The following is a 13,647-nucleotide window of genomic DNA, read 5'->3' as shown; positions in this document are numbered from 1 at the left end:
CAGGTCAAAACCTTCAGCTCTGGTAAGGGCCTTGAAGAAGCCGCGGGTGGTGGCGGGCTTTCCGACGAGGAATAGGCTTACGTTTTTAGGCGACGGTGGGGATGGGAAAGAAACTTCTGGCATCATTATAGAGTCCTCACTGCTCACGATTTGATCTGGAATTGATCTCAAATGGCCTGCCGCTGTCAGACAGCTCACTTTCTTTGTAAAAAGACAGACTCACCAGGCTTTGCAGCAGAGAAATACCAGTGGTACGATTTTTAAAAGTCTCACGGGACGCACAGAGAGCCCGATGTGTGTCTCCTGAGCTGGGCTGTCTGATTAACACAGCTTCGTGAAATAAATGAAATCTACACACCCCATCGTGCCCCAGGCTTTGGGCAGGATGGCAATGAGCTTGGCGATTGGAAGCCTTGTATGAACGCATGGGTATAGGGTGTCCTCGGGAAGACGCTGGGTTAGGACTGCTGGTTTTAATAAAGAAATCCCATGCATGTGGGTAATTAATGCTTTACCAACCTTAACTCAAAGCCTACGGTGACACTGCTGGCTGGAGGGGAGCTGGGCCCCAGCTGGGAACCCAGGGCCTCGGCTGCCCATCTCTGCTGGCAGGAAGCAGCCGTGGGCACGCCCGTGAGAACTCACCATGGGCCCCAGGTCTCTCCTGTACACTGAAGCTTGGCTCGCATCCTTTTTCCTTTTCTTAATATTTAGACTTAAAAACTTGGGGGTCTCCTATACACAGATTCTGCTGTGGCCCCCGAACACAGCCTTTTATATCATCGCCCCAAATACTCTACACTACGGACTGAATGTGTCCCCCCAGATTCATAGGTTGAAGCCTTAGCCCCCAACGTGACTGTATTTGGAGGCTGCGTCTTTCCGGAAGTAATTAAGGTTAAACGAGGTCATGAGAGCAGGGTTTTGACCTGACAGGACTGGTGTCCTTATAAGAAGGGGAAGAGACACCAGAGCTTTCTTTTTTCACGTGCACACACGGAGGAAAGGCCATGTGAGGACACACTGAGAAGACGGCTGTCCGCAAGCCAGGAAGAGAGCCCGCACCAGAACCCAACCCTGCCGGCACCTTGATCTGGGACTTCCAGCTTCCAGAACTGTGAGACATAAATGTCTTCTGTTTAAGTCTGGTATTTTGTCACAGAAGCCTGAGCTAATATTACATTCTCCCCCACCGACTTGGAAGATCCAGAGCTGATGGGATGGATTTCTATGCACAAAGATGCCTTCAATTGAGTCTCTGAAAATTAAAAATGTGTTAAGAGGCTCACGGGGACGGGGCCAGCTTCCACAGACCAGAGAGTCAGGGGTCCCTAGAAATGACCTTCTAGCAAACTTTTCCATTTCCTCTCTCCTTCTGCAGCTCTGAAAATAATACTCAGGAGAACACAAGTGCTGTGTTTCATCAAAAGTCAGCACACAGGGACAAAATAAGCAGGGAGGAAAAAACAGGGAGGAAAATAACATAGAAAAGCTAAATGCATTCTTAATAAAGTATGAGTGAACCTTGCTGTCAAAATCCTGGGTTTCGCCGGCTCTGATCTTTATTAAGGGTAGCTTTCTTTAGATTTTAAGTCTCTCTGTAAGTGGCGCAAGCAGGATGTGTTCAGCATGATTCCAAGTTCTGAAAGACTTAATGGCAGGTCTGGCTGCTGGTGCGGGAGCCTCTGTAGCTTCTGGGTAAGGAAGTGGGATGCCCAGGGCCTCCCCCCATCTCAGAGGAGAAGGGGTCCAGGAATTGGAGCCGTGGTGCCCTGCTAGGACGGTGGCTCTGCTGGGTCTGGAGTGGGTGTCCTGGGCAGAGTCCCGAGTGGGTGATCTGAGCCAGGCCTTCCCCCTCTGAGACCCGCTGGGCGTCCAGGGCAGACTCCCTCCCCTCTGAGCTCCATCACCTCCTTGATACTGAAGGAGTCGGTCCTTCCTCCCAGGTCACGGAGTGGACCCAGTTGGGCTCATGCTTTGTGAAGTGACGTGCCGGGCGCTTGTTACGTGTCATCTGTCTGATTACGCAGAAAAGGAGGAACAGCCTACAGTTTTACTCTCTAAAGGAGCGGTCTGAGCCAGCAAACTCTGATGAGATCGCACAGCACCTCTGGAAAAACAAAGCAGCCGTCACCAGTCACCAACCCGGCAGCTTCCTCCCCTCAGCTGAAATTTACACCATAGACCAGCATCAGAGGGAGGGAGGGAGTGGGGAGGGATGAGGGGAGAGACCCTGGGATGGAAAGAGAGGGAGTGGAGATTGCCGCAGGGGAGGGGAGGCACAGAAAGACCCTCCGCAAGGCTTGCCCTCATCATGCTGGCCACCCTGTTCCCGGGCCCACTGGGGCTGGCCACAGCAGGCCGGCCACCGTCCCCTGAGAGATGTGGCAGATGGGGGCACACTCCAGCTTTCTCCATAAACCACTTTACCTCGGTGGACTTTTCTTCCTGCCAAGAAGAGAACATCAATCACCCTGTAGCTGTCAGCGTGAGGAAATCAAGCATCAGATTTCCTGGCTATGGTTGGCAGAACTCGGGGGGCCCCTCAGTCTGTGAGCAGGTGGGAGGTGTCGGGGGCCCCTGGGGCAGGTCAGCTGGGCACCGGTGGCTCTGGTCACGGTGACGCTGGAGCCTTCCAGCACCTGGTCCTCAGAGGGATCCTGGCTCCCTCCACCAGCATCTCTCCTGCCCTGACCTCCCACCTGGGCCCATGTGGCTGGGCAGGTCCATCACAGCACTGACGCTGTCCTTAATTACTGTGTGTGTACTCAACCCTTGCTGTCTCCCCCTAGGATGGAGGCACCAGGTTTGTCTGGTCTGTGTCATCCCCAGCTTCTCAAACAGGGCAGATAACAGGTTTCCAGTAAGTAATTGTTGAATGAATGAATGAATGAATGATGGGCCAGGGCCCCGTGGCTCTCAGTGCAGTACAGGAATGAGACCAGCTCAATCCACAGCTGGAGTAACCCTCCCGCCCCCCAATCCTGGAGGAAGGAGCGCTTGGCCCCAAGGCCCCGAGTGTTTGTGGCCCAAAGATCAGGCCAATAGTTATGGCCTTGCTCAGCCCTGGCCCAGGCCTGCCTCTGCTGAAATATCCCTACTGTGCCCCTGCTCTGCCAGCTCAGCACAGGACCAGGGCCTTGGCTTGGCTACGTCCCCCCTTCTGTCCTCGGGCACTTGGGGCTCCTGCCACTGACGGGATGCCACAGATGTTGTCATTGTGAAAGCAAAATACTCAGAACCAGATCACTTTAGATGGAGCGACCAAGGGAGAATGAGTTCTCTGAGTTAGGACACAAACACGTTATCTGGCGCATTTCCCCTTCCTCCCTTCCTTCTTTCCTTCCTTCCATCCACCCACCACTACTCACCATCCATCCGTCCATCCACCCGTCCATCCACCCATCCACCTATCTGTCAGTCCATCTGTCCACCCATCCACCCACCCATCCATCCATCCACTCATCCAATACTCCCTGATCAGGGACCAGGCTTTGTATTCATTGCTGGGACATAACATTAAGTGAGGAGAGGGGGGTGGAAAGTGGGCCGCATTCCAGGCAGAGAACTTTTGGGTCTGGATGAACCTGGAGCTGTCTTCTGGGCCGGCACACAATAGTGCCCAGTAAGTAGTTCCTGAGTAATAACTGAATGAGACAGTCTTGGCACTGACGTGACCATCAGCCGAGTCGTCTTTAGATTAGAAAGGCGGCAGTGCGGCTGGAGCATGGGGAAGAGGGTGGGAGATTAGGGCGGAGGGGCCTGGGACCTGGAGGCTAAATGGCCAGAAGAGGGTCTCTGTGGAGGAAGGGCATCAGGCAGTGGCAGAGGGCTGCAGAGGGACGAAGGGGGCTGGGCTCTGAGGCCAGGTTTGGTGCAGGGCAGGCCCGTGGATGGGATGGAGGAGATCTGCAAGTCACGGGCTCTCAGACGAATGCCAGATGTTACACTAAAAATAACCAAATATGTAATTTTTGTGCTAAATCAGATAGCATCTTCAGCTGGATTCCCGGGCGGGCGGGCAGGCGAGTTGTATCAAGTACCGGAGGCTTAAAAACACATATGGGGGGCTGGAGGGAGGTGGGAACAGAGAGCATTCCACACGCAGAGTCTCCTGGGCCTTGCAATTTGGGACAAGGCCTCCATTGTGAGGTTCTCAGGGAAACATCCCCACCTAGCACCTTGGAAGGATCCGTTCTTGGGGAGCAAGAGATGGGACAAAGGGGGCTGAAAGGAACGCAGAGCCCAGGGAGGGCTGCTCCCTGAGGTGAGGGAGGGCAGGGCTTGTTGGGGAGCTGGGAGGGGCTCATGTGGAGGCAGGGAGGCTGGGATCCGGGTGTGGGCATGCGAGGGAAGGAGAACTGGCTGTGGTGGCGCGGATGTGGGGTGGGTGCAGGAGCAGAGCTTCCTGAGAGCCTGGGTGGGTGGAATTAGGGTGAACCATTGAAGAATAAAGGATCACTAGGCATTTCCCAAAGTGTGTCTCATGGGACACCGGCTCCATAACTTTCCCATTAAAAAGCGTTCCAGGTCAAGTAAGTTTGAGAAACACTGGTTTGACCACCATCCATCGTGTTCCCCGTGCGCTGCTGGGGGCTGGGGCACTCCAGGTGGCTGGCCCCGTGGCTCCCAAACTTATTTTCCCGGAAGCCAGGCAGGCTTAGGCCAAATGTCAGCAAAGAGCCCTGGAGGTTCTGACTGATCTGGTGAGACACGGGTTTGAAGCTGGCCAGGTCAGTGCAGGAAGGAAGGGCAGAGGAAGTGCAGGTTAGTGCAGGAAGGAAGGGCAGGCTGGGGGCACGTCCCTTCCCTTCACATGCTTGGACAACCTGCCAAGGATGCTTTTGAGAATCAGAGAGGAAAACAGTCCAACAAGGTGAGTTCACCAACCTTCTCGCTCAGATGTGGGGCTGCAGTGCCGTGACCCCTGAGCCCCTGTCTCCCGCTGGCCCCCAGACCCCCAGACCCCGAGGAGCGGTCTCCCGGCTCTGTAGCACCTACCTTCCGGTCGTTGAACTCCACGTTCTCCCCTTCATAGTCTCCCTGTAAATAGAGAAAGGTGTCTTACTGTCCTGTAACCTTTCCAGACATACACTCCAGCTGCCCCCACTACGCAGGTGAGCTAGTCCCAGGACAGAACTTCACACAGTGCGGGAGGGCGCCCAGGCCCCCTCCTCCTAGGATAAAAAGTGTCCCGGGAAAGCCCGAAGCGCCTTCCCCTCGACACAGAGACGACGTCCAGGATGGGAACGCAGTCAGGTCCTTGGAACTGGTGACACAGAGGAAAGGGGGCTTCAGGGGCTGGAGGGATTGTCAACAGGGTGAACATGCATCCCACCCTGCCAGGAGGGTCCTGGCGTCTCATCCCAGGCCCCACTAGGGTGGTGCCCCCTTCCCTCTCAAGTGTCCCAGGAGGGACCATGAGTTAGATGATCCCAGTGCCTACAGATCGGTGAGCCCAATGCTCCCATTCTACAGATGGGAACACCGAGGCTCAGAGGAGCAAACTGACTTTCCTGGGAGAGACAGCAAAATCCGGTCAGACCTGGGACTTGGATCCAGGTCTCCAAATCCAATGGAAGAGAAGGAGTGTCTAAAGGTCGAAAGCTAGCCCAGTATTCCAACGGGTGACACTGATGACTAGAAGCCTGGCCAGCCGGTCCTGAGGACTGCCGGGCAGATAAAGCTCTGAGGGCTCTGGGAGGTCTGCCTGGTGCCCGCTCCTCTCACCAGCTCCTTCCGTGATCCCCCCTTCCGGCCCCGTCAGCCCCCTCCAGGCGGGGAGAACTTGACCACCAGGTGGGCAACCGATGCCTGTGGTCTTTGAATGAAGATGCTCTGGGAGCAGTTTAACCAAATTCGCCCTCGAGTCTTCAGGGGCCCTCCCCACCCAACCCAACCTATCCCCTTCCCAGAGTTTTCCCTCTTGTCTAAGACGGCCCCATGATTCCAGCAGCACCTCATTTCTGTAGAGGTCAGTTAGCCGGTGACCTTGAAGGGGGCAGATGCCAACCAGGAAGGAAGCCAAAAAGCCACCCAGCAGCAGATGAAACGCCAAGTCCTTCTCCGGATTCGAATGCTAGTTATGGAGTAGAAGGCTCTTCCTCTATGTGCAGTCCTAACAGGCTGCTGTCTGGTTGGCAATGACCCCGGCCCCTGGCCTGGCAGATGCTCTTGTTGAATGAATGAATGAGTGAGTGAATGCAGCAAGCAAGGCCCTGGAGAGGGTGGGATGCTCTGGGCCACGCACTGAGATGTGACCTAGGACAGCTCAGGGGTGAGAGGCAGATGGTGAGAAGCGTACACGCGCGGGAGGGGCCTGCTGCCTGCCGGAGGCCGAGGTGCAGCCTAGCAGCAGCCGGCATCCTCTGTTTAAGGCATGGGGTCCACAGGGCTAGCTTCAGAAGGATTTATCTCCCCAAATATTTGAACATCAGCTTTGGTACTTAACGGGGTGTGTGTCCATCAGCTGTACGGAAAATTCATGGATGTAAAATCTCATATTGAGATCCATCATCCCGCTGGAAAGAACCCTGGAAGCAGAGCCAGAGGATCTGGGCTCCACTCCTTGGCTGTGTGCCCGTGGGCAAGTTGCTTGAGCAGCTGCAGCCTCAGTTTCCCCATCTGTAAAGTGGGAACAGACCCCACGTGGCGGGTTTCCCTACTGCTGTGTAAGGGACAAAGATGATGGTGCGCAAGGAGCTTCTAACATGAGGATCTTGGAGATGCTTTCTGGGGGCTCAGTGGAAGTCTTGTCCTCGTCGGTTTAAACTGCTGCGAGAATCGATTCCTAAGACAAATGCGGCAGCGAAGCCTGAGAAGAGGGGTGCATCGGCCTCCAGGGGAGGACGCAGTGGTGGTGCAGCCAGGGGTGGAGTAGCCTGCTGTCAACCAGGGCTGGCCTCTGGCCCCAGCTCCTCCACGGGGGCTGTGTGAACTTGGGCGAGTCACTAAAGCTCTCTGAGCCTCCGTGTTTGCACCAGATTAAATGAGATAAAGCTCCTACTAGACACAGTTCTTTGCACACAGTAGGTGCTCAGAAATGTTGATCTTTCCCCTTTCCCTTTCAAGACTTAAAAGGCTGAATCAAACAGGCAGGGAGGCCCTGGAACGTTTCGGCTTCTGTCCCTGACGTCTTGGCAGGAGTGACAGCTCAAAGGCCAAGTGGGGCTGAGCAAACCTGAGTGGCACAGACGGGACGGATGAGCAAGGCGCCTTCTAGGGAGAAGCCAGGAGCGCCAGCGGGGACCTGCGGGGTCTGAGTCCTCCCTCGAAACATTCATCCCGCAACAGGTCAATCACCAAGACAACTCGACTTAACCCCACACTGCATTTATTGAGCACCTACTAGGTGCAGAGGCTTTCATGAGATGCATGCATAATGAACGGTGGCCAAACAGTGTTGTCTTTGTGGGACAGGGAGCGTGGAGGTCCAGAGAGGAAGGAAGACTCAACCGTGCCGGGGAGGCGGGGAAAGGAAGGTTCCATGGGGATGTTTTGTTTGCCCTGGGGAGGGGTTGTCCAGGCAGAGGAGGAGGGAAGAGCGCCGCAGGCAGAGGGAACAGCATGAACGGAGGCGCAGAGGTGGGAAAACGGGATCAGTTGAGCCCAAGTCCTCACAGTGAGTGACGGGGGACGGCGGCAGGTCGGCTGAGCATCTTTCCCTCTGAGTCAACAGTCTGCGTGGACAGCCCTTTGCTGTCCAGCCCCACCCCCCGTTCGTCCAATGTCTTACTGAAAGCCCTTCTGTTTCTGAATTCCTGCTAACACCCTCTGCAGCCCTGGCAACTGGACAGGGCAGGTATTATTTCTGACTTGCAGATGGGGGCACTGGGGTTCAGAGAGGACAGGGGCTGTCTCTGCTCAAGGTCACAGAGGAGTGAGCGGCCAGGACTAGAATCTGGGTCCCCGGGCCCCCATGCCTGTCCTCTCTCTCTCCTAGCCTTTGCAGTAACACACATTTGGAAAGTTCCAGAGATCCTCTGTCCAGAGTTCCCACACTGCTCAGGCCCCATGGCCCATCCCCAGTGCCCCGTTGAACTCTAGTCCTTGTTTCCATAGAGACAATAAGAAGAGAATCTTCTCTCTCTCTATCCCAAGCCAAGACAACGCGGCCGTGGCCACAGGCTATATTTGTCAGGGGGATACCAGTGGGATTTGGAGATTCGGCTCAGGAAACTGGCCACTTGCTCTGCAGAAATAGATACATAACAGAGCTCTCTGGTCATTCTGCCAGAGCCCGGGCGGGGCGGGGTAGGGGAGACTGAGCCAGGGAAAGTTCTTGCGGACCAGCTGGCTGTGAGGTTCAGATATGGCCGTGCAGAGTTTCTGCCACAAGTGCCCCTGTCTTGGTGGAATGATTCAGTAAGAAAAGATGGCTCTGTGTGTAATTCTGGTCCCCACCTGGGGAACCAGGAAGGGCCGTGAGCGGCTGACATTTACAGGAGCGCCAAAGCAGGAAGCCCCGACCACAGGATAGGCAGAGCTCCCTGGGGGGTGTGGCCCTCGGGGTTTGGAGAATCAAATGACGCGCAGAGACGAACTATGTTTGTCAAGGTTACTTACATCGTGCAGTGGGTAGGCTGCCGAGTAAACGCCATTGGCCAGCAGGCTCGTGATGCCTTGAAAACAAAGGCAGAGAGAGGATTACGGACCAGGCCGGTCTCCGACGGCTCCGTGTTCAATCAGAGCGGTCCCAGGGCTGTCTCAATCACCGAGAATTTTCTCAAAGCGAGCCACACCTGGTTGCACAGAGCCCGACCACCTTTCTGGGGTTTCCTCCCCGGGTTCGACTAGGAGATGATAAAAACATGCTCTATTGGCAGAATTAGGAAGACACAGAGGAAACCCCAAGAGGAAGTTACATCTGGGAGGAAGAAGGTACCCCCAAACCTGCGATTCACCAGCTACCCCCGCCTGCTGGAGGGCAAACCTGCAGGTGAGGAAGGGGGATTGTAAGTGGTTAGAAAAGCTGAATCATGAGAAAAATATGGATGGAAAAATTGATGGTGTCAGAAAACACACAGACAATTTGGAATTAGATTTTAGGTTGATTGGAAAAGCCAAAGAGGAGGCCTGCGCGCCCCACGCGGGGGCAGAGCACTTACCGTATTTACCACATTTTCGCCTTTTACTTAAAAGGGCAGAGTCCTTCTTTCTTCCCTCTCCTTGCCCTGTTTACACATCCGGCTATTAGTTACATGCAAAAGGGCCCGGAAGGGTCAAAGCTGCATTTGGGGGGCAAAGCACTCACGCTCACAGTCTAGCACTCCTGGGGGCAGGGGAACGATGGCCGAGCCCCTTGTTTGCTGCCTGAAGCCCCGCGCTGGGAGCAGGATAAAAATAACCACACCTGCACCTCCTAGAATCCAGAGGTGTGGGCTTGGGCACCCAGCCCCAGAAGACAGCGTCGTGAGGGGGTAAGGCAGAGCCCGGCCACGCATGGGTCTGGGGCTTCCCAGAGATCTGATCTTGCTTTGCACACATCCTTGGGGGCCAGTACTGCCCAGGAGTTTCCACGAAGCCCTTTGCTGGTCACAGAACCCTCTGCCTGGATGAAGAGGCTTTCTAGGTGGTAAGGGGGTCAGATTTTTCATTGGCCTGACCGGCCCACTCTTGACTACTCTGCTGTGACACTGGTGGGAAAGGCACTCCCTGAAATCCACTTAAAAATAGACCATCTCCTCAGCTAGTGATCTGGAATGGTCAGGGACCTAGGGACACTTAGAAATCCAAACCGGAGCCGGGTGGGAGCGCGTGGCCAAAGCCCCATGAATGGAAAGTTCAGCTGCAGTAAAAAATGAACAAGGGGCCGGATTCGGGTTCACTGGCTTCTCACCGTCCCTAGAATGCTCTCAACACCGTGCTGCCACAGGGGCTCCCTCTATCCGGAAGCCTCACCCCCTCCAATGTCACCTCATCAGAAAGACCTCTGATCACTGGTTCTACATCCCCCATCACTGGTTCTACATCCCCCATCAGAAAGACCTCTGATCACTGGTTCTACATCCCCCATCACTACATCCCCCTCAACCTGCAAGATTATGTTCTGGTTTACCTAGTCATCTCTCCTCTGTTCTCGTCCTCCAGAATGGAAACTCCCTGAGGGTAGGGACCTTCCTGGCACAGAGGCTGGTGGGTGACCGAACCCATCAATGAATCTGGAGGTCAGGAGGGCTCTCAGACAAGGCCAGTGTGAAATGGGGTGCAGAGAAGGCCCCTCCATCTCTCTGCTTCGTCACCGGCACTGGGAACCAGCGCTGCCAGGGAACTGGCCAGAACACACAGCATGGCCCGGGGTGGGGATCAGCTCTAGCTGAGAAGCGCCAGACCCTGGACTCTCTGCAAACCTTCACAGCAACCACACGAGTCTCCACCAGAAGGGCCCCTACAGGGACGCTAAAGGGAGACTTGAGTTCTGAGATGCGTCGCTGGGACTAGACCCACGCTTCTCCCCACCTCTGGTGGCCGGGGCCATGTTGCTCCCTCGGGGACGGTTTTCCTGGCCTCCTCTCGACTCCTGAGTGTCCGTCCCCCGCCATGACTTAGTACACGGGCTTAGAGAGTTCAGGCCCAGAGGGCGGGCCCGTGCCTGACCGCTGGCCCACCCTGGGCAGTCTGTCTGACCCTGGAGGTGTCGTCCTCCCCACCCCACATCCTGGGCCCGCCCCAGACTTCGGCTGCGAGCACCTGAGTCCTCTCCTGCTCTTGCCTTCCTTCCCTCGCAGGAAGCCAATAGGCAGGGCATCTCTCCCGATACAGAGGCTCTTACCAGCCCTGCCCTGCGCCCTCGAACCACAGGCTCAGAGCTTCAGATGCTTCCAGAGCATGAAGGATTGTGCTGTGAGCTCCGCTCTCAGCGGGGCACAAAGCAGCTCAACAGGAAGGGGGGAAAGACTGGGGAAAGGCATCACTTTGCCCTGAAACATTTTGCTTTAGCAAACTCAGCCTGCGGCGGTGGGCAAGGGACCTGCATGGCGGGGGGGGGGCGGGGGGGGCGGGGGGGTGGTTCCCTCTGCACGCTTTAATCGAGAAGGTTTTGCACCTGTGGTTGAGGTGTTCTGTAAACCGGTACCCTAGGAGCCCAGCGGGGACGGTTTTGTGGCAGGTTCCGCCTAAGGGCACACGTCGAGGGGCACCCCTTCCAGCAAGGCCACGGCCCGGGGTGGGGCACCTTCTAGACTGTGTGCGTGTCTGGCTGCTGCATCAGGCTGCTGCCCTGGCTGGAACCCTAACTACCTCCCCCTGGACTGTAAAGGTCAAGAGAGGGTCAGGACCCCTTGGTCACCCTCCAGTTTCCAGCAGCCAGGATTTACCGCCTCTGCATTGAGAGGCTCCACAGGCCACCACAGATGCCTCAAGCCAGAGAGGAGGATCCTTTGGTGCTTAATAGGGCTGTAAAACCGCCCCTTGGTCCCGGAACGGCCCTCCTGCCTGAGACTGTTACACCAGGCTTAAATCAAAACCCTCTAAAAAACCCCAGCCCGGCCACCCGCCTCCCACGGAGAAGATGGGGAGGCAAGATTACACAGCGAGATGAGTGCTGAGCTCAAGCCCCAAGCACGCCCTTACCCATGCTGTACTTGGCTTTGGTACACGTTGTTCTCTTCAGGATTTCGTAGACCTGTTGTGGAGACAAGGGGGGACCAGAGCTACTCCATCACGGGTCACCGGGAAGGGAGGTGGTGACTGTTACCAGCGCCAGCCTCCTGCGTCCCCCAAGGATGGGGTCAGGACTTGCGTTCTTGGGGACAAGGTCACCTCGAAAGGCCCACACCGTGCTTGGGCTCAGGAGTACGGGGGTCCTGTGCACCCTGGTGGTGGATTTCCACCCCTTTTGGCTGAGAGGTGAGTTGGAATTCAGAGGCGTGAGGACTCCGCTGATAGGATCACTCTCGGGTGTGGCCCTGAATGTTCTAGAAACCTGTGCCCCTTTTACGAACAAAACATTTCACTTCGCTGCCTCAGGAGTCCCGGCTTGGGGGTCTGCCTGCCTGGGTCTGCGTCCTTGTAGCCGTGTGGTCTTGGGCTATCTACCTCGTGCCCCGTGCCTCAGTTTCCCCATCTGCAAAATGGGGTGAAAAGAATCAGCCCTGTGCCATAGATGCGTGGGTCAGAGCACTCTAACCCCCCGAGACCCCCTCGAGGTCCCACCCTCCAGTGCCCCCCAGGCCCTGGGCCATCTGACCTTCTCTCCTCCTCTCCGTCCGCCCAGCCCTGTCCCAGCAACCCGGCCTCCTGGCTGCCCCGCCTCACTTGCCAACCCTCTCCTGAGGCCACAGGGCCTTCACCCTGGCTGTTTCTTTTGCCAGAAGCGCTTCTCCCCCTGAGAGCTAAATGGCTACAGAGCCACCTTAACAAACAGGTCATCGAGCAGACACCGTCCCTGTTGCTCTGCCTTCTAACTTTGCTCTTTCCCTCTCTTTTTTTTTTTTTTTGGCCGCCCCACTCGGCTTGAGGGATCTCAGTTCCCCGACCAGGGATGAACATGGGCCCTGGAGGTGAAAGAGAGGAGGGCCCAGTCCTAACCACTGGACCACCAGGGAATTCCCCAATGCTGCTCTCTTGTCCCGGATTACTCACCCCTGCCATGTGCCTGTTGCCTCCCTCACCCCCCGCCCATCTTGGGCAGACACCAGGTGCTCAGTAATGGACTGATGAATGAATGAATGACCCAGTTAGCTGGCTCTCTCCCTGGCACATCTTGAATCTAATCGGTGGCCTCATCCTGACCTTGCTGATTCTCCCATAACCACCTCCTCCCTTCCACGTGCAGCCACAGCCCCCCTTCACAACCACCCCTGTGATCCCACATCCACCCTCCATCTGCCCTTCCATGACTGACCTCTGGCAGTGATCTTTCTAGGACCTTCCTCCACAACCATCTATGGCTCCCTAGTGCCTACAGGCTGAAAATCCAAGTCCTAAGACCAGCACCTCAGGTCCTTTCCCATTGTTCCTTGCTGATCCCGACTCCTACCCGCCTGCACACTGGGCTGCCCCGATATGCTAGGAGCACAGGGAAGGAGACAGGAGGGACTGTTATATCTTTGTCTAGAAGGACGTTGGGTCTCAAGACCACAGGGTCCAACTAACCAAGGGCAAAGTTTTGAGTCACCAAAGAGTTTCTCTGGCGCATTGGTGTTTTACAAACAGGCCTTCAGGGTCTCTGGGAGAGAGTGCCCCCCACCCTAGAGGTAATCGGAGTCATGGATCATTCAGCTAACACTGGCTCGGGCAGAATTGCCTTCTGTGACTTGGGGATCACGGTCTGAGCTCAATTTTAAAGTGGATTCTCCACGAGAGGGGGCCTAAGAGCTTCCATTCACATATGCCCCCCAACCCCAGGCCACCACCCCGACAGCAAGAGTGAATTTACGGGGACTTCACTGGCAGTCCAGTGGTTAGGACTCCGCACTTCCACTGCCAGGGGCCCGGGTTCGATCCCTGGTCGGGGAACTAAGATCCTTCAAGCCACATGGTGTGGCCAAAAAAATAAAATAAAATAAAACAATAAAGTAAAAAAAGAAAAAAAAAAAAGAATGAATTTACGAATCTGCACCCTGCCCTGTGCTTCCAGGAGCATCCTGGTGGCTCCAGATAATGTAAAAACTGGGGTGCACATACGTATGGAAACACAGCACGTGC

General features: G+C 55.8%; 1 protein-coding gene across 1 annotated transcript in view; it reads right to left on the bottom strand.

Annotated features, from left to right (window-relative positions):
* ANO1 (anoctamin 1) overlaps positions 1-13,647 on the bottom strand; it is a 90,279-nt gene that overhangs the window by 49,841 nt on the left and 26,791 nt on the right. The window contains exons 7-10 of the mRNA XM_068555710.1: positions 11,572-11,623; positions 9,108-9,173; positions 8,566-8,621; positions 5,002-5,043 (exon numbers count right to left, since the gene is read on the bottom strand). Coding sequence (XP_068411811.1) covers positions 5,002-5,043; positions 8,566-8,621; positions 9,108-9,173; positions 11,572-11,623 — 216 coding nt within the window. The remainder of the gene's footprint in view (positions 1-5,001; positions 5,044-8,565; positions 8,622-9,107; positions 9,174-11,571; positions 11,624-13,647) is intronic.

This window comes from Eschrichtius robustus, chromosome 11, assembly GCF_028021215.1.
Source record: "Eschrichtius robustus isolate mEscRob2 chromosome 11, mEscRob2.pri, whole genome shotgun sequence".
In the NCBI taxonomy this organism is placed as follows: Eukaryota; Metazoa; Chordata; class Mammalia; order Artiodactyla; family Eschrichtiidae; genus Eschrichtius; species Eschrichtius robustus.
This window is presented reverse-complemented; position numbering and strand designations above follow the sequence as displayed.